The sequence below is a fragment of the Cavia porcellus genome, unplaced genomic scaffold, assembly GCF_034190915.1.
Source record: "Cavia porcellus strain 051 isolate PalLab524CR breed Dunkin Hartley unplaced genomic scaffold, mCavPor4.1 scaffold_23, whole genome shotgun sequence".
Classification (NCBI taxonomy): Eukaryota; Metazoa; Chordata; class Mammalia; order Rodentia; family Caviidae; genus Cavia; species Cavia porcellus.
In genome coordinates this window covers 46,595,451-46,620,942 of record NW_026947506.1, presented here as the reverse complement: position 1 = coordinate 46,620,942, position 25,492 = coordinate 46,595,451, and the positions used below count along the sequence as shown (strand labels likewise).

The 25,492-nt window shown below is 54.9% G+C and overlaps 1 protein-coding gene across 7 annotated transcripts in view; it reads left to right on the top strand.

The window, feature by feature from the left end:
- Cobl (cordon-bleu WH2 repeat protein) overlaps positions 1-25,492 on the top strand; it is a 147,098-nt gene that overhangs the window by 57,499 nt on the left and 64,107 nt on the right. For 4 of the 7 annotated variants that reach the window (XM_063234366.1, XM_063234364.1, XM_023562226.2 and 1 more), the window contains exons 2-7: positions 483-686; positions 6,803-7,013; positions 8,830-9,055; positions 10,434-10,475; positions 14,268-14,365; positions 23,248-23,421. In XM_063234366.1, the coding sequence (XP_063090436.1) occupies positions 483-686; positions 6,803-7,013; positions 8,830-9,055; positions 10,434-10,475; positions 14,268-14,365; positions 23,248-23,421 (955 nt within the window). The remainder of the gene's footprint in view (positions 1-482; positions 687-6,802; positions 7,014-8,829; positions 9,056-10,433; positions 10,476-14,267; positions 14,366-23,247; positions 23,422-25,492) is intronic. The other 3 variants (XM_063234367.1, XM_063234365.1, XM_063234369.1) reach the window with 1 other exon arrangement.

Here is a 25,492-nt window from a genome sequence, read left to right as displayed (position 1 = left end):
TCTCTCCAGAGGGTCTGTGGTTTCCCCATGGCTCCTGCCTCGATGCCCAGAGTCGATGTGAGACGTTTCCCTTGAGTGGCCACACTGCCCATGTGTGGCCAGTGAAGGACCGCTGGTGAACAGGTCAGATGAGGACACAGTGTCATGTTTTATGAGCTGCCTTCTGCTGGATGGCGCTCACATACCGTGTTTCTGATCACACCTGGCAGAGACACTCAGGAAAGAGGATTCCAGAACCACTTCAGAAAGTGCACGAATCACGGCATAAGTGTGCCCGAAGCATGTGGGAGGGGGAGGATTTTGAGGCTGTGCCACTTTCATTGTCATAGTTTTTATGTGAAATCCCCGTGTTGTTCTCTCGAACCTTGAGTGTTGACCACCGAAAGGTATTTCTGATGCACAATGCAAACACTCACGAGAACGGGTTGCTGGGCCCTGCGTGAGGCACACACCTTGTCACTGGTGCTGTCCTTCCTTCCCAGGAGGAAGACGAAGGCCCGAGCCCCTCCTCCTCCCGGAAAGCCCGCCCTGCCCAGTATGCCCAGCGAACAGAAGCCTCCTCGAGATGCGGCCATCGGCTGCCACCAGAACCTGATCCACCAGCAGGAGGCACTGCGTGACAGCACCCTGGACGTCACCGTGGTCCTGCCCAGTGGGCTGGAGAAGCAGAGTGTGGTCAGTGGGAGGTAAGGACCAGTGCCAGGTCACAGTGCCCTGAGCCAGAGGCAAGGAGAAGCTGGCTGTGGGGTGTCACGTTGTTACCTCAGGGCAAACCTCAACAAAGGCTAGGGGATGACTCAGGCTGTCCCCACAGAATGTGTGTGCGATACCTGGCCAGTCAAGCTCACCTCGTCCTCCAGGCCACACCCCAGGTGATGATCTGAGCAGAAAGGGGTGCATCACTGGAAAACCCTTTTCGAGCTCTGTGAGCGGAAGTGGAAGGACACTGCTCTCAGCGTCTGTCTGTTAGGGGCTCAGTCCCGGAAGACACCAGGTGTCAGGAGTGAGGCCAGCCCCAGTGGCATTTCCCAAGCCCTACTCTGGGCGCCAGACTGTCAGGTTGTGACAGCCTCTGTGTGTTTCCTCGTCTTAGTGTCCTCTGCACTGTGAGGACGCCTGCCACCTAGCTTTCCATATAACCTGAGAGATTCAGCACAGCAATGCCACAGCCTGCTCTAGAAGATGCCAGAATGCAAGAGATGTCGCCAGTGAATGTATCACGGGCTCTCTAGTATTCCCACACGTGGGCCAAATTCTGGGTAACATTTTTTTTTTTAAGAAAGCAATAGAGTAGCTTCTGCCTTAAAGTACAATACCCAGGAGACTCTTCTAGATGTGGGGCCAAAGACAGACTGCTTTTCTGGAAAGGAAAAATTATTTTTGAAAGGTGCTTTTTAAGAGACACATCCTTAGACTGCTTCTTTTCTCCCTGGTAAGCAGTAGTCGCCAGCACACAACTTGGGGAGGTGACCCCGAAGGCTGGATGCTCGAATAGACTTCTCCTGTCTCAAGTGCACTGGGATACCGTCCCAGAGTCAGCCGCAGGGTTATAGGCAGAGCAGGGTCCCAGGTTCCTGGAGATGCCTGAGCCTGGGAATTGGTTTCATACGTAACACTCTTTAATAATACAAGAACGGGCTGAAGCCAGGTTTCTAACAGACCTGCTCGATTCATTCTCCTGGTCTCTGCTCCACATAAAGGGTGATTTCGGTGAAGAAGGCACGCACCTTTCTGCAGGCTGAGCAAGCAGTTTATAAAAGGCAGCCAGCCTGGACGGTGGGCTCCAGACGTCAGGCTCTCATAGAGAAAAGAAGTTAGCAACCAGGCGCTCCCAGTCACAGGCTGCAAGTCATCAATTTTTCTTATGTTTGAGTGTCTCTGAGCTGGGCTGGGAGAGTCAGGGCTCAGGGCTGTTCTGAAGCAGAGGCGGGCGAAGTCCAGGCACTGTGGGGCCGCAGCTGGAAGGAACTCAACAGTCACATTTGTTTGGGGGCCAAAGAAAGAGGAGGCTTTGGAGGAGCCGCTGCCCTTGGCCAGAGGGAGGCTGACAGAGGGTGTTACGTGTCCCCTGGACCAGTCCATGGTCACGTCCATGGCGTATCATAGCTGAGGGCTGAGCAGGGGATGACCAGGTGAAATCTCCCTAGCACTGGGGCCCATGATTCTGCCTGCAGGACAGCTGTGTGCTGCCTGTTCCCAGATGCATGGGCTGGGCAGATGAGGACCTCAGCCTGTCCCCTGGAGGGCACGTGACTCCTGCAAACTCACTAGTGAGTGGTGTTGAGGGTAACAGGGACATGTCCAGGGAGCACTTCTGTGTGGCCTGACACAGGAGGCTGTGGGTTCCCTCTCGGGATCCAAGGTGCAGATCAGAGAGGATCAGGGCACAGGAAGGTTGCTGGTGCTGGGTGCTGGTGCTGGGTGCTTTTGGGCAGGACACTGTGTGCCATGTCCTGTTAGCCTCTCAAATGGGGTCGCTTTCAAGCAGGCGGACCGTCAGATCTTCCTTACCTCCCAGCCTTGATGCATCTGCTGTCTGCAGGTCAGAGGACCCCAGCATCTCCGTTACTGGGGGCAGTGGTACTGGAGCTGAGCCCAGGGCCTTCATATCCAGCTACGCTCTGGTTTCAGTTTTAAGACAGCATCTCCCTAAGTCGCCTGGGCTGGGCTAGAATTTGTGATCGTCTTGCCTCATCCTCCCAGAGTGCTGGAACCATGGGCATGTGCTGCCACATCTGGCTCCACAGTTGTCTTTGCAAAGCTTTATAAGCCAAATGCCTGCAGCAAGCCAGGTCTCTCCTACATGGATGTAGCGTCCAGCCTGGATACACTGCCCGGCCCACAGCAATCTCTGAGGTCTGCACCTTGCACCAGATTTTCACCGAGCTTCGTCAGGCCTCCTCCTCCGGCACTGGATTCCTGCACAATCCAGCCTCACGCTGGAAATCCGGTCCTGGCGGGAACTGTCTCTCCCCTCCCAGTGGCTCTGGGCTTCCTGGCGCCCCCTGCTGGCCACAGACCCGTATGTGCTTCCTGTGAGCTCCCAGGGTCCTGGTTACACCTTCCACCCCTGCCATGGGACAGGCCTCTTTCCACCTGGCCTGGACTCCATGCCGCCACTGTGTGCCTTGCCTGCAGCCCAGGGCCACTTGCTGCCCAGGACCACTCAGGAAGCCAGGCCATGTTGGGCAGTCATGGACTTAGCAGCACCAGGAGCGTGGGAAGATCGCTGTATGACAACAGTGGCGAATCCTCTACAGGTGTGGGCTGTGCCCATCCTGGGAGTTCAGAGCCCAGAGTAGGGCCCTGGCCTGTGCCATGGGTCACCCTGGAGCTCGTGAGAAAGGCCAATGTGCAGCCCTGCCTGGTCCACCAGGCTGGGGCCCTGGGTGGAGCGGTGAGCGAGTTCCCCTGTGCCCTGGGCATCTGGTTCCTGGCCCCTGGCTGGGTGCATGCCCAGCTCCCCCTTTGCCAGTACAGGATCTGACAGGGGACTTGCCGGTCACTTCGTCCTGCAAACAAGGATGGAGCAGCGACACAGCCCACACCAGTGGGCTATGTCTCCACAGGGGTGGTGTTTGTGGTCGTCTCCAAGACATCACCTGTCAGCAGGACGACAGGCTGTGACTCAGAGTGACTCCAGTCAGCAGGGTCAGCTCTGTACCTGCTGGGCCCGACACGCAGAGAATGGCCTCCAGACGTCCCTGTCTCCAGGGTATGGTCCCCAAGCAGCCTGGGACCCAACCCACTCCCAAGTGTCCCCTGTGCCCAGGAAGGGTACTGGCCATAGCTCCTCCCCTCTGTCCAGCTCTCAGCCAGGACCTCAAACAGTCGCAGGCAAAGAGTCAGCATGTGCCACATCAAAGTCACCCGGTCACATGAAAATGGCTTGGAAGCCTGCACACATTTAGAAAGCAACGTGTTTCAAAGAAAGGGACGCAGAGTGTCTGTCTGTTTTAAAACTTGAAAGCAGAGGTCAAGAGCCAATGCATCAAAGTAAATCCACTTCTAAATTATGAGAACTTAAGACAGTTGAGGCATGGAGAGGTGAGGCTGGAAGAAAGCAAGGGCATCGAAGATCAGCGGTGAGGAAAGAGAGTGCGCCCCCAACACCCGCCTGCTCGCTGGGCTCAGAGCCCTCCGTCCCCTGCTGCCGTCTGCTGTTCCGCTAAAAGCTGGGGTTTAACCAGAACACGGACAGAGGGACATAGACACACACACACACCCTGCAGTCCCTGCAGTGCCTGACAGCCAGGCCTCCACAGGACATCGCTGAGGTGGGGACATCCTCAGCCAGCCACCTTCCTTCCTTCCTGCCTGCCTTGCCCCGAGGCACCCAGCACCTCGCTATCTCAGTGCACCCCTTGTTCAGGGGGCTGTACCCCAGGTGTGGTGGACACAGACTGGCGACACTGAGCAGTGCCATCCTCCTGTGACCGTGGCTGCCTCCGAGCCCAGCACTGTGCTCAGCCGGCTGACGAGAGACTCCAGCCATGCTGTGCCTCGTGCCTTCCTCATGGGGAAACCGAGGCACAGAGAGGCAGTCACTGCCCAGCCAGGCTGCAGACCAGACATGGGGACCGCTTGTCAGAGCCACCCAGGTGCCACGTGCCACCCAGTGAGGGGTCACCGGCCCTTTGTTCCTGGGTGTCAGGAGCTTGGAGGAAACCCACAGGGCCTGGGTCCTGCAGGACACTGAAGGGCCAAGGGCTGCTCTTCCTCCCGCCTGGCTTTCACCTGAGGCTTAGGGCAGCCTTGGAAGACCTGGCCCGGTGGCAGCGTGGGGTTCTGTGTTTTGTGTGCCAACCAGGAGCAGCAGAACCGGCATGGCTCAGAGACCTAGTCCTAGGTTTGAACAGAGTATATCCTCCGTCTTTCTCTTCTTTTAATTTCACTTTATAAATGAATATCATCCTTTAACTAATGCATCCACCCACTCTGCCCTCGAGGGGGAGCTGGGCCACCCACACACACACAGCTAGATGTGGTGCAGGGCACAGTGGTAACCAGAATCCTAGCACCTGTGTCCCAGACCTCCTCAGGTTCCTGTAGAAACCGCTCAGTCTGGGTAGGGCTTCTGGCCCCAGGGAGGAGTCCAGGTCCTTCGCTGCCCCCAGCTGGATAAGTGCAGCTCCTCTGCTCTCCCACAGCCCAACACACATGGGAACCTGGGCCTGCTCTCTCTTCACGTTCTCACTGTGCTGGGATGGTTTCCTTTGTTATTCTTCTCCCATGTCTAATAGTAAATTGGAGCAGAGAGATTATTAAATCAACTGCTTTGTCTGCTGAAAACATGGCTGCAGAGACTTGCAGCCCAACACTCTGGGAGGCTGAGGCAGGAGGATCGCAAGTTCAAGCCCAGCAGGTAACTTAGTGATTTAGTGAGGCCTTGTTTTGAGACAAACGACTGTGGGTCACTACCCCCCAAGTCTGCCTGCTGCCTTTCAGTGTATATATCCCGTCTTGCACATGCAGCAGGGTGATGCCTGCTTCATTCCAGCAAGCCTGTGCGTGAGCCCACGCTGCTCTGGCTCCACCAAACGCCCCACAGACAGCAGTGCACCAGCTTCTGGGGTTCCTGGGGCACAGGTATTGCTCAGGGTCTCCTGCAGAGCAGGGAGCATGACCACTGTCTTGGGGACAGCGTGACGCATTGCTCTGGATCTGAACACACACGGTTAGTAGCTATCACTCTTAGCAGCTGAATAAGAAACGTCACACTTTGGGACCGGGGTGCAGAGAGGTACTGGGGATCAAATCTGGGACCTCTGCACTGAGCTGCATCCCTGGCCCTCTGCAAATTTTTATTCTGAGTCAGGATCTTGCTAAGTCACTAAATCACCTGGGCTGGGCTTGAATTTGTAGATCTATAATCCTCCTGCCACAGCCTCCCAGAGTGCTTGTAGGCATGCGCCCTCAGAAAGAGACAATTTTTAAAAAATCTTTAATGGATATTGAATTTTGTCAGATGCTTTTTCTGTATCAACTGAGATGCTTATGTGGACTTTTGATTCATGCTGTAATAAGATGCATCACATTTGCATACACTGAGCCATCTCTGCCTCCTGGGGATAGAGCCCACTCCACATGGCAAATCATCTTTCAAGTGTGCTACTGAGCTTGGCTTGCTGCTGTTTTTCTGGAGATTCTTGCATTTGTGTTCATCAGAGGTATTAGCTGGTGGTTTTCTTTTCTTGTGCCATCTCCAATCTTTAATGCTGGTTTCGTAAACAGTGTTTGGAATGTTCGGACCTCCCTTTCTTGTCACAGCTTGGGAACATGAGCATGATTCTTTGCATGTTTGGAGGAATTTTCTGCTGTCTGCATGTGACGCAGGGCTTCTCTTTGCAGGTCAGGTTAAAAGCTGATTCAGTCTCCCGCTCCAGTCCTTTCCATCTGGTGCGGGTTCCCTTGGTTCTGCTTTAGCGGATTTAATGTGTCTAGAAGTTTGCTTCTTCTGGGTCACACAGTTTAAACCTAGAGTTTATAATGTGTTCTACAAACACTGAGCAGGTACTACTAAGACCATACGAAGTGTCCTTTTAACATACCCTTGGGCTTACCTGTTTTTCCCAGCTAGCATGATCCTGCTGTTTTGCCAATGTTGTTTACTGGCCCAGAAAATGCTAACGTGATGCCGTACAGTCACGCAGAAGAAATTAATGAGCCACTGTGGTCTTTCTGCATTGTACATCCAATCCTGTTTGTCCTTAAACTCATGCCTTGCTCAGTGCTCATCGAGCTGGGCATCGGGGAGGGCGCAGAGCCTTCTAATGCTCATGATTCTCTTTCCCTCTTTCAGCCATGCCATGATGGACCTGCTGGTTGAACTCTGCCTGCAGAATCATCTGAATCCTTCCCACCATGCGCTGGAGATCCGGTCTGCAGAAACTCAACAGCCTTTGAGTTTTAAGCCAAATACTTTGGTTGGGACCTTGAATGTACACACTGTGTTTCTGAAAGAGAAAGTTCCGGAAGAGAAGGCAAAGCCTGGCCCCCGCAAGGTGCCTGAGGTCAGTGTGCAGCTGTGGGTTGCCTGAGGAGGCCAGGGGATGGTGCCTGTGGTGAGAGAGTTGCAGGCGGCCAGTGGCTCCTGCGGGCTGAGCAAGCTTAGGCACTACGCTGGTTTCATGGGCGTGGCAGAACTTTCTGAACCATTCATGCCCACCGAATGCTGCAGGAAAGGAATCAGTGCACAGCTGGGCCATCCACTGGGAGGACTCCACACCCTACCCTTCCCAGCATGGAAGTGGGGTGGCCCTTCCCAGTATGGCAGCCCCACCATGGACACCATTCGCACTTGGAATGTGGCTTGTATGAAGGAAGACTGTGTCCATTTGATGGACTAGGTTAACTGGCTAATGTCTGCCTCAGTAGACTGGGCAGTCAGGGCTTCTTCCAGCTCCAGGAAGCAGTTGAGATCCAGACAGGATTTTGCTTTTTTCCTCAAGAGAAAGAGGTGTGTAGGGGGGTCTTTTTGAAAAGCTGGTGTCGGAAACATTTGTGTGTTGCACTTGGGGAGCATCTGACAGCCTTATTTCAGGCTTTTTACTGGGGAAAAAAAACTAACTGCAGAAGGCTTTGAGATAGAGATTTTGGTTCCATTAAAAGAAGCGGGGGTTTCCTCGTAGACATGCTAAATTTCCCTGCTTTTTAAAATGAGGATTTGACCGTCAGTTTATCACCCATGATTTTGTGTTTCAGCAATTAACAGACTCTAATCATTGCCTTCTATGCCAGGCCGGAAGCAAGTGTCTTTTTCTTGTTCAAAAACTATCAGCGTCTGAGGAAAAGAGTCTCTCTTCCTTCTCACTGGCTCCCCTTTATTGCCTGGCCCCCACTGCCCTGGTTCTGCTGGTCCAGCTTCCCTTAGAAACTCTGTCGTTGTCATAGCTACCGAGTCCTTCCTCCCAGACCAGAAGGGAGCCCAAGGTCTGTCTCAGTCACTCTTGATGGACATGGACATACTCTGTCCCCGTGGTGGTCAGTGATGCTGAGTTCAAGGAGACCAGGTGAAACCTGGAACACTACAGATTTCAGAGAAGCCTTGCATCCTTAGGCACACAGGGTCAGCCTTGATCAGACTGATAGTCTCTCTTTCTGCTATGTGTCTGGTATTTGTAAAAGGTAACACAGATTCCTAACTTAAAATGTGTGTGTGTAGCATGTATATATCAATTCAAACTGGTCATAGTGATGCACACACTGTAATTCCTGCTCTGTGGGAGGCTGAGGCAGGAAGATTATGAGTTCAGGCTCAGCCTGGGCATCTTGCTGACTTAGCAAGACCCTGTCACCACATAAAAAATTTAAAAAGGGATTAAGATATAGTTCAGTATGAAGACCCTAGGTTCAGTCACCAGTTCTGAAAAAATTACATGTCTGTGTATATTCTCCGTATGTGTTTTATATGCATATAAAGAATACCCTGTATGTATTCATGTAGAAATATGTGTGTAAATATTCACATACCTATGTGGATATTTTGACTTAAACAAAAATTTGATGTTTCATTTTGTGAGGGTTTTTCTCAATGAATTATTCACATTCCACCCAAACTATTTTCCTTTAGAAAACGTCCCTAAGCATCTTGGCAGGTGGCTGTGTGTTAAATTCAGAGCCCTCCTTGGTGTCCGCCGCCCTGTGCCAAGCCATTGGTTCCTTCAGAGCAGGAGTCTAAGCTCGATCTATGACTCTGGACCCTGATTTCCGGGGTGCCTGGACCTGCGGAGCTCGGAGCTCGAAGGGGGAATATGCTGCCCCTGCCCACCCTGCCGGCCAGGTCCTTCCGCGTATGCTCACTCAGGAGCTCTGCTCTGTGCCTTGCAGAAGTCAGTGCGCCTGGTGGTCAACTACCTGCGCACGCAGAAGGCTGTGGTGCGCGTGAGCCCTGACGCGCCTCTGCGGAGCATCCTGCCGCTCATCTGCGCCAAGTGCGAGGTCAGCCCGGAACACGTGGTCCTGCTGCGCGAAGCGGCGGGGGAGGAGCTGGAGCTGTCCAAGTCCCTCAGCGAGCTGGGGATAAAGGAGCTTTATGCGTGGGACAACAGGAGAGGTGAGGCCCTGCGGCGGGCAGTGATGTGTCCCCCACCCCCCCGCTGGACACAGGTGCCCCATACACGCGTGTGTGCCACCCTGAGGACAACTGAGGTGCCACCTTGGCCTTTCTGTGGCTATTGGCCCAGAGACTGACGTGGCGTGAATGGGCACTGACCGGGGTGGAGCTGCTCCAGTGTCAAGGGGAGGGACTATGGCACTCCTTGACCTTAGAGTGGTTCCAGTGGACGCCCAGGCCTTTCCTCCAGGGAGCCTCATTCAGTATCTGTGGTCTCTTTTATTCATTCCACAAACGTGGAGTGGAATGGATTTTTAAAATACACACATTCAAGCTTTGGTATAGCTTTTTTCAAAATTCTTCTGATCAAATGCCCTTTTTCTTCTCACCAGTGTGTCATGAGCTCAGTGGTCACATGCGACCCCACCCTGTCTGTACTTCCCAAAGGTTAGCACACCCCTCCTAGTCCTCGGGGCCTCCGTTTCTGTAGAGGACCAAGAGAGAGGGTTTAGCCACTTGAACTCCGTGGCCAAGAAGTTCAAACACTTCTCTGACCTTCAAGAATAATGCATCTTGTGTTCTGTCCGCAGCTTGAGAGATTCCACTTCAAGGGCAGGGCTTCAGCCCAGGGCCTCACCCAGGCTGGCCTGCCCGGGGTCGCCGTAACAGGGTCCTGTCCTTGGCAGCCTGCCTCTCAGCCCAGGTGCTGTGGGTGTTTCCGCCCTGTTTTAACATGACCCTGTGAGTCTCTGGAAACAGTTTCAGTCAGTGAACCAGGGGAGGAGGAGATGGGAAAGCGGCTCTGGGCCTGAGCTCCGAGGCTTGTGTCTATGTGGAGCAGGCTGTGTGGTTCTGGTCCCAGAGAAGCCAAGCAGAGCTGCCCCAGGAGCAGGGCACGGCCCGTCCAGCCCATGGTGGCCCAGGGAGCCCAACTGCCTTCAGAGCGCCCAGCCCACCCTGACAGGGCCGGAAGGCTGCTCCCAAGCCCGGGTCCCTCTGCACTGCCTTGGGCACCGACCTTGTCCCATGGTTCCTGCACTAGTGGCTCCCAGTCCCTTTCTGCTGCTGCCAGCAGGTCCACTGATACCGAGGTAGGGCTGGTCGTCCCCTCCCCAGCCCTGCTGCCTCTGCCCAGGCTGAGCAGCGGCAGGGGTGAGGCTGTGGGTAGAGAGTTGGCAGGGGTGGTGCAGAAACAGGCTCAGCTGCCACCTGCCAGCTCCAGCAGCCTGCAGTGCAGAGGCCCCAGGATGCCCCAGGCAGGGCCTCTCTGCAGGTGGCCGCATCCCTGCAGGGGACACACAGACCCCATCCCAGAGCAGGGCTGGGCAGTGGCTTCGGGTCTGGAAGCAGCCCTCACTCTCCTGCCTGCCTCTTTCAGTTCTGACCAAAACACAGTCTGAGCCGTCCCTGAGCTGCCAAGGTACCAGGGTGCAGGCTGTGCTCTGCATGGCGGGGGATGTTGGGTTCGGGGCCTGTGGTGTTGCTGGGGGTGGCGGGTGGCTTCCTTGGGGTGCTATGTGAGGCCCGGGAGAGGGGGAGAGGCCTGAGGATACCAGCGTTGCAGCCCAGTGTGGGTGCAGCCCGGCTCCTCTTCACCTCTGCAGGGTGCACCTGCTGCGCACTCCCCACCCAGCTCCACACCACAGTGCAGGGAGCACCCACAGAGTCACCGTTCCTGTGCTGGACACGAGACTGACACCCCTCGTGTTCCTAACACTCGTGTCACAGGTGCTCTATACACAGGATGTGTTCTGTCTATAGGGAGCTGGCTGTGTCTCTAGATACAGAATTCAGAGAGAGAGGAGAGGAAGAGGGAAGGTGGATCTGTGTACCTGTCCAGTGTGTTTACACCGCACACACGGCATATCCCTGTATACATCTGTTCCCACACATGGAAACTCTGGGATTTTCATGAGTTTTTAATGTACACACACACACACACACGGACACACATGCACATGCCCATATACACACACATACACCCATGTGCACCCACCCATATGCACCCACAGCCCTGTACACGCCAGAAGCATCATGAAGACACCAGCCAGTCTCGCATGCTACCGAAAGCCTCATCCCATTCATTACAGTTCTTAACACCAGATTTAATTTAATTCTATTGCACACATTTCTGAAGGAACCCTGGACTGAGATGTGGAGCCAAGCCTAAGAGAGGCTCCCAGGGGAGCTGTGGCAGCCACCCTGGGTTCCAAGCATGTGGCCTGCAGCAGCCTGTGTCTCAGCTGGGTCCTGACAGGCAGAGGCAGGGCCTCGTGGCCCTTTGCTGATCATGTCTGGGTCGCTGGCGATGGTGCCTCAGAACCATGCTGGGACTGGAGCCCAGCTCCTCCTCCTTGCTGTGATGCTTTGGTTTGCAGTTTTACTTGAGAGAAGTGAGCAGTTTAGACCGTCGGCCTTTCAGGGCCCCTTCAGCTTCCTGTCTTTCATGGTTCATCTTAATCAGTTTCACAGTTCTAGGGATAAAACCAGGTTCACATGAGCTACACCCCCAGCCCACATTGTTATTACCATTGTTGTTTGAGACAGTGTCTCCAAGTTCTTAAATTATCTAGGTGTGGCTGGACCTTGTAATCTGCCTGCCTCAGCCTTCCAGAGTGGTGGGATCACTGGGGCATGCACTTCTAAATCGTTGTAATGACTAAATCATTTTATGCTTCCGAAAAAGAAGGAGCTTTCTATCAATTCAATGTGAACCCTGGAAAAGCTCCTGCCAGTAATGTCTGTAACCTGGAGTGAATCCGAATATATTCATCCTCTGCTGCTCCTCTGATCCTCTCGAGCAGCGTGCAGGTCCTGGCTGCCTGTTGTCCAGGGTCAGCTGCAGCTGCTCCTGGGGCTGTAACAGGACATTGGAGTCCCTGCAGGTTTTGTCTGAAGTCACCACGGACTTCTGTTGTTGGTGCCCACGTGGCCAGTCCATGCCATCCCATTCCCTCCCAAGGCCACCCAGGCCAACAGCACAACTCGCCCTCTGCTGCACACCTCCTGCTGCAGGCCCCGCTGGGCTGTGAGAGGAACCCGGGCCTTCCCAGATGGCTATGGGCTACGCGTCACCAGAACACATGCCCCAGCCCTCATGATTCTGCTCTGGACACCCTCCATCTTGTGCCCGGTGCTGCCCCTGTGCCGGGCAGGAAACCCGGGCTCAGCCTCACTGCAGTTGTCCCGCACGAGTGCTGCATTTGGCACCTGGCACAGTGGGCTGTGTGCAGAAGGCGGGGCCCCTCAGTATTACCCATATCGATACATGCAGACACGACCCACATACTCGCCCCAGGGCACACAGTCAGTGGGACCATGGCGCAGGCTCAGAGCATAGACCTCAGCAAGCCGAGTGCAGGCGTGGGACTGCGCTGTGCTCTGAAGCTCTGCCTGCAGCAGGCCTCCGGTGTAACTCACTGCACGCCTGTGCACGCGTATGTCGTGTGGCTGCATGGTGGCCGGCAGGTCCTCCGGCTTGGATGTGGTGTGGCGTGGACCCACTAACCTCCCCTGCATGGGACCAAACCCGGGCATTTGTTCCTGTGCCGTGGTGATGGTGGGCGTGCTGGGGTGTTGCTTCTCCCAGCAAATAGTCTTCAAGGTCTCTCGTGCTCACTCACGCGCTGGCAGGCGCCTGGCCTCTGACTCCTGTGTGACATCCTACGTTTGCAGCCCGGGACACTCCCAGGTGTCTCGCATGCTCTGGCTGAAATACAGACTGCAGGTTTGTGAAATCCTGGCTGCGACTTTGCCATGGCCAGACTGGGGCGATGGCTGTCCAGCAGGTGATGGCAGCTGCAAGGTCCAGTCCTCCAGGGCAGCTGTGTCCACCCTCCTGACCTGCCTGGTTCCTGCCTTGGGCGAGAAGGGTGAGATCAGTGAAAGGCCGAGGCTCAGAGTGGCCTTGGTGTGCAAATAAACGAGTAATAATAACCAGGGGGCCAGCTGGGGTGCGTGTGCCACAAGCCCCACCCTGGACCACAGAGGGAGAAACTGAGGCTCCGAGGGGCTGAGCAGTGAGCCCCATGTATGGGGCCGGGTGTGTCCCCAGGGTGAGCGGAATCAGGACTCACCTGGGGTTTCCACCTGCAAGGTCCCGACAGCCCTGGGATCATGTGTCTCCTGGGTTCCCACTGGTCCCACCACCCAGGAAGCGGATGAGGAGAAACCAGGAAGGGTGAGCCAGGATCCAGAGTTCAGCACTAAAGAAAGCAAGTAGAACAGCCGGTGAACCATCGCCCCCTAGAGGCTGTAACCAGAAAGGCAGGCATTCTGGTGCAGGGGGAGAGAATCCCGGAAGCAGGGCCTAAAGATGGAATGTGGGGATTTCCAGCACCAGCCAACAACCTGCAGTTGTCACCGCACCTGCCTGCTCTAGAAAGGAGCAGGAAAGCTTGTGAGCAGTCTGACTGAGTCCAGGGTCTTAGTACTGAGCTGCATCCCCAGCCCTTTTTACATAAAGTCTTCACTTCAAGGCGGGGCCTCACTGAATTGCTCAGTTGCCCAAGGGGGACTGGAATTTGTATTCTTCCTGCCTCAGCCTCCCAGAGTGCTGGGACTACAGGCATCACCACCATGCCCAGCTCACTCATGGTTCTTTAAACTGGTGTCTTGGCGGAGGGCATAGTTTTTAGGGCCCTGCTGTTCAGAGTCAGCACGGTTTACCCGTGGCCAAGGGCCCCTCCGGTGACCTGTCCGAGCAGGGATGCACCGTCCACCCAGGGCAAGTCCTGCATTTTGAAGACTTAGCTCCAAAACAAACATAAAATGCCAGTGACACCCACACTGATTATGCGATGGAACAACTCTTTCAGGATAAATTGGGTTATATAATATTTTTCTTGAAATCCCTCTCACCGGTATGTTAAATGCAGCTACTAGCAAATAGAACATCACACAGGGCTGGACTCAGCTTCCTCTTGGGCAGCCTGGCCCTGGAACTCTCACTGGTGTATTTGGTTTTTCATTCTCTAAGTGGGGATGTGCGTACCAGAGACTGTGTAAGAACTTTCTGTGGGTTCCACGTGCCCTGAGGCTTTCAGGTAGCTGCAAAAGCTGTGAAAGAAGCAGCTGGTGGTTTCCCCTCCTAGAAGAACTGCTGCCAGTTTTAGAGTAAAAGATTCAGTTACTGCAATTTTTTTTAAAAAGTGAAATATTGAATGTCTTCTTTCAAATGCTGAGAAGTAACTTCGTTTCTCCTTTTTTCCAGAAACATTTAGAAAGTCATCACTTGGCAACGATGAGACAGATGCAGAGAAGAAAAAATTTCTGGGATTTTTGAAAGCTAATAAAAGAAGCAATAGTAAGGTAATTGATTACATTTACGTAGGGTTTCGCATTTCATAAAATGGTTACTTGAGATGTTTGTACTGAATCTGTCTGGGACTTTTTCTGGATAATTATGCCAAGGAATAGGAATTCCTTTGGGTAGGAGGAGCTCACAGAGATGATGGACTCTGAATCCCCACGGTTGATCCTGAAGCAGTTAATTATCCTGGGTGAAGGTGTTTCCTTTGCAGCGGAAGGAGAGGCTGTGAGGCCCAAGGCTAGGGCGGTGACCTAAAACCTAGTGCCTGGGCCAGCCTGGCTGCTGTTTGACACAGCACATAGCCTGTGGATGGATGGGTCCGTGCATTTTAGATACAACAGTCATGGCTGGCAAGGTGGCGTAAGTCTGTGACCTCAGCACGAGGGGGCTGATGCAGGAGGGTTACTGTGAGTTTGAGAGCAGCCTGGGCTACATACTGAGTTCAAGGTCAGCCTGAACTACACAGCGAGACCCTGGCGCGCGCGCGCGCGCACACACACACACACACACACACACACACATACAGCAGTCTGCATCCTTATAAATGCCGTCACCTTTGAAGCCTGCCCAATGAGGAGCTGGGGGCCTGGGGAGGGTATACACCCACCCGGTGCCTTCCCTGCTGAGGGTGGTGTCAGCTCTCTCTAACAGGGTTGGGAATAGACCCCAAGATGAGGTGACTTTGTTGATACTGGTCCTCTGTAGGAAATAAAACTTTGAAGTCATACTTTTGATTTAATGTTATAGAAAAATTTAAAGCCATAGTACTAACAGTATAATAAGTTCTTTTAAAATAGTTATGAGTCCCAAAACTATAAATTCCTCTTAACTCTTCAGAAGAGAGCATGCTTATTATACTTAAGCTATTTTTTTAGTAAGCAAATACAGAGTGAGATAGAAAAATATGGCGAGTGTTTAGAGTTTTACAAATTTATGACAGTAACAGACTCAGTGCCATTAAAATCCCTCAGAACCCTCCCCTCAGTCCACACCCTCATCCCACCTCTCTGCCACTTTCTGCAGAGCTCTGGGCCTCTTTCCGGGGTGTCTTTGGTTGCACTATCCTGGCTTCTTAGGTGTCCTGAATTGGTTCAAAACATTTCCTTTCATGGTCACTGCGACTTCAAGGAGGAGCCAGAAGTCACACGGTGCCAGATCCAGTGACTGAGGTGGCTGAAGACACAAGGTCGTGTGTTTAGGAGCCGCCTTTCCATTGGAGGGCGCTCGGCTGCAGCAGTCACCGTGTTTCTGATCACACCCCATAAAGACACTCAGGAAAGAGGACGCCCGAGCTGCTGCAGAAAGCAGCCAGAATCATGGGATAAGAGTCGGAAGTGGGGTGCACTGAGAGGGGTCCGCAAGATGTGTCTCACTGTAATAAATATTTTCAGTGTAAGTGGTAACCACCTCCTCTGATCACCTGGGGCAGCCTGGTGCTGTCTCTACTAACAAGTGGACTAAAAAGGACAAAAGCACTGAGTGTGTGCTTGGCACCGGCAGTATAGCTGGGACAGGTGCCCGCTGAGTTCTCTGAGGCTGGCGGAGGAGGGGGCTCTGTCCCAGGGACTCAGGGCACACGCTCCTCGCCTGTCCCGATGCCCGTGGTGGCTGTGGCCCAGTATTCTCCACAGGCATGTTCTTTCCCCCTCTCTGTGTCCTTTTCAGTCTTCTCTGGGTGGGGATCTCCCCACAGGAGACCTCCCCTCCTCTGTACCCTCCTCCTCTTCTGAGCTTCTCCTCCTCCGTCAAAATTACTTGAAATTAGAGCATCGGGTTCATTTTTCATTTTGTTTTTGTTTCTAGGGCTGGGGATTGAGCCCAGGGAGCTGGTGCATGCGTGATGCATCTTAATTCTGTTTCCTCCCTCTCCCCTCTCTCCCTGCTCCCTGGGTCTCTAGATCCCTTTCTGGTTTGCAGATGATGTGTCTCCCGGTTCCTGTTGTCTGTCCTTCATTTTGCTCTTCTAATTTCTGGTTCTTTGGGTGACCATGCTGAGCGCAGCCCTGTTCAGCCTGTTTGAGAACCGGGACAGAGGTGAAACTGAAGTCAGACAGCAGCCCCTAGGTTGCCGCCATGGGCAACGGGTGCAGGATGGGTTTCTGTGCTCCAAAAAGCTAGCAGGTGGCAGTAAGGGGAAAGCAGCCTAGCTTTAATCACATGACTGTGAGCCCACTTACACTCCTGGAAAAGCAAACAGCAGGAGCACTCAAGGCGCCTGGCGGCGTTGGGCTTTGGAGCACGCAGGTCTGGGGCGCCACCTGCTGGCCTGCGGATGAGCGTGGCCCACACTGTGTTACGGAGCTGGCCAGCGGAGTCAGCTGCACCAGCCTTTCCCATAATGCACTGTCGCAGTCGGAGGTGTGAAAACAGGGACCCCATGCGTGCAGCTGAGAGCAAAGGAAGGGTACTGCGGGTCATGCAGGAGAATCTGGTGACAAGTGTCCTGGTGTGGGACTCTGAATTCTTCAAGGCTCTTTGTCTTCCTTACTCTGCTTCCTGATAGTGGGCTGTTGGACTGAGGTCATTGGCCAGGGCCGTGGCCCAGGGAGAGCCGTGGAGGGGCGTGGCTCACAGCCCCAATCACCATCCATATTAGGTTGGCAGAGATCCGAACTCTGTCCTAAACCACGTGAGCAAAGCCGTGGAGCAGGGGGAGCGCGGTGCAACTCCAGCCTGATGGAAGGGAGTCTGACAGTCTTTAGCCAGACGACACCTGCCTCCGCTCTACGACCCTGCAACTTGCACTGTCTGAAGTCTGTCCCAGCACTCACAGCCACAGTGAGGGAAGGCTGCTTAGTGCCACCACATGGCCCTGGTAGGGGACTGCAGACAGCACTGTGGCACTGCCACGAAAACAAAGGGAGAGACCCGGTGATCGCACACCCACGAAGAGTGTCATTATATTGGCAGAATTAAGGCTGCCATTGTTGTAATGAGGCTCCCGTGCGGTGGGGTAGTCACAGCTGGAAAGTAAAACTCTCCTAGTTTTAAGCCCTCAGGCAAGAAAACCCTTAATGAGGTCATCATGATTTCTGCTGGCGACCTGAGCTGCCACTCCGGTCTGGGCTCCTGCAGAGGCTGTGCTTGGTGCTGGCCCATGGTCGTCCTCCGTGTGTAGGCGCAGGGAGCGTCCACTCCCCCACATTAATGGTGGAGGAGATTCTTTATTCCCTTCCATGCATTTCATATGGATCTCTGCTGTAAATGGTGCTGGTAACAGAAGGGTTTTCAAGCACTCTCTGCTGCTGGCTTTAAAAATCTCCCATTGGCTTCTACTCCAGGGCATTCTCAATCTGACCGGCAAGTAGGATGGGCAGCATCCCGTGGATGTGGGTCCCGGGGCCTGGGGAGCCCTCCCCCCCTGGTGCCCATGGGAACTGGTGTGTGGGTCCGGCTCAGTGTAACCAGGTCTGTGTGCACCTCTTCCTCCCTGGGATCCAGAGAACTAGCTGTCGCAGGCATGGCCTTGCTCCTCTCTGTCCCCACCTGCTTCCAGGCTGCTGCCGACTTTGTCCCCGAGTCACTGGGAGCTGTACGGCGCCACGAGGTCTACTCTGAAGGGCCCCAGTACCAACACAGGCAGGTGCCTGAAGGCGCTTCCATGGCGGCCCAGCAGGGGGCGCTGTGTCTTCAGGTTACTCACCGCCTACCTGAGCTCCCTAGAGGACCCTGGGGAGGACAGAGGGCACAGCTCATCCGGCACCCACAGGAAGCCTCTGCAGTGCCCAGTGAAGTGAGCAGCGCTTTCGTAGAAGGTTTGCAGCGGCTGCTGTTTTCCTGAGAAAGCTCAGGGGGCTTACCCAGTCTTTGGGGACAGACTGACATGGGACATGCACTGTCCTAGAGAATCAGATCTGACCTGGAAGGGTTAGCGTCCTGGAAAGGAAAGTTAGTCACGAGGACACTTCTTCATTTCCGTAGACAAACAGTGCTTGAGTCACAGTAAATATATTCACCTTTCAAGGACCTTCAAGTGCTTTTCTGAAATTTTGCATTTTTACATTTTCCAGGAAAGTATATATTCTGTGCTCCCTCGCCCCTGTCCTGGGGACTAACGCAGAACCTTTGCAATGAGCTATGTCTCCAGCGCCACCTCCTCCTTTTAAATTTTCAGAGGATCTGTCCGAGCTGCCCAGGTGAAATATGTCATGGTCTCCTGCCCCAGCCTCCCTGAGTGCAGCGACCACAGGCTACAGCTCCATGCCCAGGTGCTCTGTGGGGGTGGGGAATCATTGTTGGCTTTTTCTAGAATTCATTATAGGAAGTCATCGGCCTTTTCCGGGCCCACCCCTGGGTTAACAGCAAATTCTACCAATGTGACCAACCTACAGCTTCTTCCCCTGAGCTTCCTCAGCCACCACCACCCTGCCCGCTACTATAAAGTCTAGGAAAATGAGTTCTGAACGTTTCTGCCTCGGTAAATGCGGATGTATCTGGAGACATTTGTGGCATTTGCTCTGCCTGGGCTGTGGTAGGAACGCAGTCACTCCCCGGTGTTTGCTTTCCTGTGTCTGAAGTGGTTTCCATGGCAACAGCCCTGTTAAGGTTCCTGGCATCAGGAGGACATGGCCTGTCCCCTGCCCTGCCCCCCTCTGCAGAGGCTGCTGCAGTCAGGACTTCGGGAGTGGACCCGGAAGCCGTGCCTAGGGATGGTCGCCTTCCGACATGACTGGAAGAGCACTGCATGAGGGAACCGCATGTCCAGAAGGCAGGGTCTCCACTCAGACCCTGCTCAGAGGGGGTCACGAGGACCCAAGTGGCCGCACCCTGGTGGAAAAGCACAGACCAAATACCTAGGCCTTTGGAGAGCTTATAACTTGGGTTGGAAGGCAGGTGCCAAGGGCAGCCCTGTGCTGCTGGGGCAGAGCTAATTCCTGTAGAGACCGGGTTTGCAGGGCTGCTGCGTGAGCACGGCTTGGGTTGCTCAGGCATCTTTTGGTCTGAGATTGTACAATAAGGAGCCCATGGGAAGCTTCAGGGCTGCATTGGAGATTCCAATGCCCACGTGACCCCTCAGCATGCACGCCCACTCTGTACATCAGCATGTCCTCACATCCCATACTGGTGCACGGCCAGATTGGCCACAGCGGGAGGCAGGGTGCGCAGGGCAGTGGACAGCCTGGCTGGCTGTGTCAGGCCCTGGTTCCTTCCCCAGCGATGTGTGCACACATGCACATGCACACTCACATGAACATACTGTGCACACATGCATACAATGCATACTTCACACACACTTGCACACACATGTGCACATACACACACACACAGAGTCTGCTGATTGTCTCCTGCAGTTTCTGTCCTGACTTGAGAATCAACAATTGTGACCGCCCAGACACCTGAGTCCTCACCCTGAGGACAGCACTGTCACAGCCTCCTGCTGGCTCCGGGAGACCCATGTGGCAATGTCCATTCCAAGCCCCTTGAGGAGCAGGTCTTCTCTGCTCTGTGGCTGCTACTCTTTGATGACAGGGCCACCTTTGTCCCTGGAGCTCTGCACATCTTCCTTAGCATTTTCTCTGTGACCAAGCCTTGAGAAGATACTGATGGGCTTGGGCTCTGGAAGCCTCAGGACTTATGCTCCAGCCTGGTGGCATAGCACCCCTGGGAAGTCACTGGGGTGGGCACCCACTGGGTGAGCCCTTTACAGTGCCCTGGGGCAGGCAGGGCTCAAAGAAGAGGCCAAACCAAGAGCCCAGAGTAAATGCCAGCAGCCTCTGAGTAACCTCAGGGGCACAAAGCAGAGACTTCCCAGCAGAGCGGCAGGAGCGGCTCTCACACTGACATTGGGGTGTCTTCCTAGCAAACTGACCTGGGGCTCTGGGTTGCTTCCTGTTGCCTATTGAGGGGACCCATCAGCCTGGCCAGGAACAGAAGATAGAGAACCGGAACTGGAAGACGGGGCTGTGAAAGCCAGGGCACCCCTGTGCCAGGCCCATGGCTAGAAAGGACGCTATCCCCGCCTGCCCTGGCTCATGGGAGATGACCAAATCTGCCACATAGATCCCGCAACAACAGATCACTTAATGACCTGTTGTTGTTGTTGTTTCTATCTGTATTATTACAAATAACAGGATATCATTATTTTTCATGGTTAAATAGTAGTCTGCTCTGCACATAGTTAACCCTTGTTTTCCCCTCCCTTCTTTAGAGGACTGAGAATTGAGCCTGGGTGGGGTCCTAGCTCTGATATCCCCAGCCCATACTTTCTTTTCTTTTTAAAAATATGAGTGGCGTTGTATATTCTCTTGTGTTGACACTTCAGTGCACACTGTGGGGCACAGGGGGTAGGCACAGGGACTCAGTGCACACACAGTGTCTGAAGCTGCCATCGAGAGAGTGGGCATCTCCATCACTGGGCAGTGATCTCTTTGTCCCCGGGAGCCCTGCACCCCCTTCCATGCCTCATCCGACACCCGCAGATCGCCGGGCCCTGCAGCCTGCGTTCTGCCGAGGCCACGTGTTCTCCGTGTCCGCCCCTCAGGGACACCCGGGCGGTGCTACACCCACCCTCCTGACCAGAGCCACACAGGGTCCACACTCGGCGTCTCCTCGGAGCTAGCACTGTCCCTCTGGGACATCCAGCACATCTGGAGTCTCCAGGTGGTGCCGAGTGCTTTTCTGGTTGTTTCTGAGGCTCCTCTGCTGTTGCCAAAGCATGAGAAGCCCCGGAGCTGGTCTGAAGGGGTGGGGAGGGGCGGGGCAGCTGCCTCTGGGCCGGTGGGGCACAGAGTCCGGCTTTGGACCAGGTTCGTCTGCGCTGACATTGAGACCCAGCTCTCAGGGCTCCGAGTGGCACCACGAACAGCTGGCCTGGGGTTGCCTGGAAGCCACAGTGAGCCCCAAGGAAACCCGAGGAAACCTGAGTCCGAGTCTCTTGGTCACCAGACCCACAGCCCCTGTGGATCCCAGGCGCCTGGAGGAACTGTTTGCTCTCCTAAGTAATCAGCACTTTTGCCAGACAGGATGGTGTTCAGAAATGGAAGCAAGATGCTTACGGCTTTGTCATTCAGAGGTCAGCGCCTCTGAACAGAGCACCTGCCCTTCGTCCCTGGAGGGCCCTACAGGTGGCATTTGTCACCTGAGGGGAGGGACAAATGCCACCCTCAGGCAGGGTACAGACCCAGAGAGTAGGAGCCACCAGAGAGAGGCTGGTGCTGGGGGCCAGTGGGAATGTCCTCTTTCTCCTGGGCGCAGCTTCTGTCCCCTGCTGGTTGTGAGGCAGCTGTGAAGGGGCAGGCAGCCTGCTCCTGCCATCCCTGCTCCTCTCCTTGGCATCCAGGGTCGCATGCTCCTGGGGACAAGCGTAGGACTTGGAACCGAGGTGAAGCGGTGCCCTGCGAGGGGCTTTAAAGGAGCACAGGCCCTGGCATCCAGGGTCAGCGCCTACATCACAGCCGGGTCATGTGATGGTGACAGTGACAGTGTGCCAAGGTGCAGTGCCGAGGGCTGAGACGAGGGCGCCTCCCCGGGCGTTTGGGTGTTCTGGTTCATGCCCACCCCCAGGGAAGCTCTGGGCAGCTGTGGTCTGGGGTGAGCGGACCCCCTGAGCTGCTTCCATGCTTCTGTCACCCAGATGGCCCCAAGCTGGCACATCCAGTCCGCAGGGTCTGTTGCTGCTGCTGTGGAGGACAGCAGGTCTCAGAGCTCCTCCTACTCACACTTAGCCGCCCTATGATGGGCATGGTGGCCACAGAGCTGGGGATGGGGGACGGTTTCATCCACAGACACGTGACTCGGCATTGTTGCCAGACTCTCCCTGGCCTACCGGGAGTTCTGAGTGCCTTGGATGCTCTGTGTCTCACAGGGACACAGGAGCTCTCTCTGGAGCACTTCATCCTCTGTCCTCCATGTGTAAACTCACAAAGATTTAACAGCAGCACATCCCAGCAACGAAGTCAGGGGAGAGGCCCGGATGCTGCACAACAAGTGACTGGACAAAGAAAGTATGGTATCTCCACGTGGTGGAGTACTACCGTGCTGTGAAAAAGATAAGCCTGAGCTATTTGTAAGGAAAATGGATAAATCTTGGCACCCTAATACTAAAGTGAAATAAATCAGACTCAGAAAGTTAAATATTGGGTGGGTTCTCTTCTATGAGGACTTCCAAATGCAAATAATTTGAAGAACAACATAAAAGAGAGATGGTAGGACACAGGGACCCCTTGAACCAGCCCCAAAACATTCTCCTTCCACTCTCCGTAGAAGAATTGGGTTCCAGGACACTGGTCCCGGTGCTGAAAAGGTCGGAGCCACTGGCACAAGAGATGAACTGAGGGAGAACGCGGCACCCTGCCCAAGGGCCCATGGTTCTCGGGTAGCACAGCCACAAGTCTCCAGGGGCTGAGGGCTGCGCCCTCTCTCCCGACTCAGTGGACCAGGCCGGGGTCACATGAGCTGCTGACTGTGGGTGAGGAGACCTGGGCTAGATGCGGCCGCCTTCCCCTCATCTGGGAATCAGTGCACAGGCTCCCAGGCTGCAGACGGGGGAGACCAAAGCGGAGAGAGCACCTTAGCCCCGAGCAGCTGCCATTTGTGGGCCCAGGGCTTCGTGCATCACAGGTGGTCGGGAGGCCTGAGTAAGCCCCAGCCGTGTGGTTTCCCAGCACGGAAGGCTGCAGGAGGCAGGGCCAGCACAGGCCTCCAGGGCGACCCAGCCCCTGGGCCCTCCCTTCTGCTCCTGTCAGAGCTCCCTGCAGGCTGATCCGACCGCAGCTCAGAGGGGACAGGGGGATTCCTAGAGTCTGGGAAAGGCTGTGTTTCCTTTAGGAGCATGAACACAGCCCTCCAGCATGACCACAGCAGTCTCCCTGCTCTCCTGAGGAAGGGGTCGGGGTCCGTGGGAAAGGGATGGCCTGGCTGCTCATGCCTGTTCTCCCTGCAGGGCTGCCTGACCACACCCAGCTCCCCATCCGAGCAGCCTCGCTCCTGGAGTCTGGGGCCAGCCAGGTCCCTGGGCAGCCTCTCGGGAGCCTCGGGGAAGTCGGAGATGAAGAAGCGCCAGGCACCGCCACCTCCAGGCTCAGGGCCGAGGGTCCAGGACAAGACCTCGGAAAAGGTAAGGGCGTCCTGCTCCCGCAGCCCCCTCACTCTGCAGCTCCTCACACTTGGGACCCAGGCAAGAAGTGTGCGGGGCAAGCACCCGAGCTTAGGTGAGAAGCACAGGTGGGGTGGTGCAGCCTCCACTGCTGGAGACAGGAAAGCGCTCAGAACTTCATCCTCAAGATGCGGCTTGCCCAGAGCCAGCTTTCACCTGAGCCCGAGACTGGGGTCACCTGACTGCCTGTGAGAAATCTGCACGGTGGGGGGGAGCAGGTACCTGGAAGACCTGAAGCCCCTGAGGGGGTACAGATTGCAGTAATTTGGGTCCACAGGAAAGCTGAAGCTGTCTTTGCCTGCGAGCTGCTGCTGAATGATCTCAATGTGTTTTGAGCGTTTAAGCGGCCTGCTTTCTCCAGTGTGTTCCCAGAGCCCTTGAATGCCTTTGAAGGCGGCTGAGCCCCCAGCTACTGGCTGGAGTCGTCCAGTGCCCTACCCTTTGGCTGCCTCTCAGGGCTCTCTGCTGATGCCCGGAAGCCTGATTGGAACATGGACCGTTCCTGTCATGGTTTCAACACTCTCAGGCAGCACCATGATTCTGTTTCCGACACTTCCATTACCTGCAGTCAAAGGCAGTCCAAAAACATTTACTATAAAATTCCTGAAACAGTTCATAAATTTTCAGTCCCGTCTCAGTGGTACGGCAGAGGCATGCAGAGGTGGCGGGGTGGCGGGGGTGGCAGGATGGGGTGGCCCAATGCCTTTGCTTCTGAGAACCAGCGCTGCCTAGGTGGGCAGGTCTGTCTGTGACCCACAGAGCAAGGTAAGAATTTCTTGTGCTTCGTGAGCCACTGCACGTCTGACCGCAGCACATCCTGAGCACCAACACCAGGGGGCGCAGCCAGGTCGCCTTTATTGGTGCCAGGACTTTATTTTACTACGGCCTGCTGCCACCCTGTCCCTGGACCTGTCCCTGTGTCACAAACCTTGGGCGCATCCCAGCCATGCTAGCCTTTGAGTTCCAACCTTCCTTCACTTCTTTGTGACACGACTTTTCCTTCAAAAATACCGGAAACTGAGTCCAGGCCTCTCCAGCCTGGGGCTTGGCCCCTGGATCTCCATGAGCAGACACAGCAGCTCTGCTCTGGGCCAGGCCCAGACATCCTCACCATCTCACTGTCCGTCTGCACCTGGACCAAGCTGCTCCAGCTGGCTCTGCTGGCGATCCTCTGATCACCTTTCTCTGTCCACCCAGGAGACCCTAAGCTTCCTGCTTCCTAGACTTTAAGGGTTGTAGACCAAAACTGCTCCCAAGAGCCTCCCGTGTAAGGAAGATGATGGATCCTGGGGCGCTGTGCTCATCTGTGGGCAGGTTCAGGGCTGACTGCTGCAGGAGGTGGGGACTGGCTGGTGGCAGGCCCTGGAGTGGGGCCTGTAAAGGTACATTCTTGTCCCCAGTGCTGCCCTCCACTCTGTGCTTCTCGGTCACTATGCAGTGAGCAGCTCTCCTCTGCCACGCTCTTCCTGCCTTGGACTGAAGCTGTGAGTGCAAATCCACCTCTCCTCCTCTAAGCAGAGGACGTCAGGTCACTGAGACACCATTTTGCCCCATGTCTAGACCTTCCCGTCCAGGCTCCCAGATCTGTCACCAAAGGCTGTAATGCGATGTGTTTTAGAAGAAAACATTTCAGTTTTTGCCTCAAACATTTCATAGCACCACTCATGTGAACTCCCCATGCTGCTACCATTATGCTTTGACAAAAGGAGATCCAGGCCCACGCAGCCCCTGGCTGTGAGGCAGCTTCCCAGGATGGGCCGCAAAGCGTGCCCCTCACGTGCTTGGGTGAGGTCTGAACTTTCCCCTGACCCAGGGACCAGTGCTCCAGCATGGGCTGTTTTCCATGACCTGGCCAGGGGATACTGTTTTGCTTTCGGTTGGGATAGTCTCTCTTCAGTGGTGAAGAGGCTGAATTCCAGGGTCTGTGTTCAGTGAGCTTTCTTTCCAGTGAGATAACATTTACATAAGGTGTAGGACGGAGATGCTGGACTGCACCCGCCTCTTTGGAATGCCCTCTCCCCTGGAAGATGCT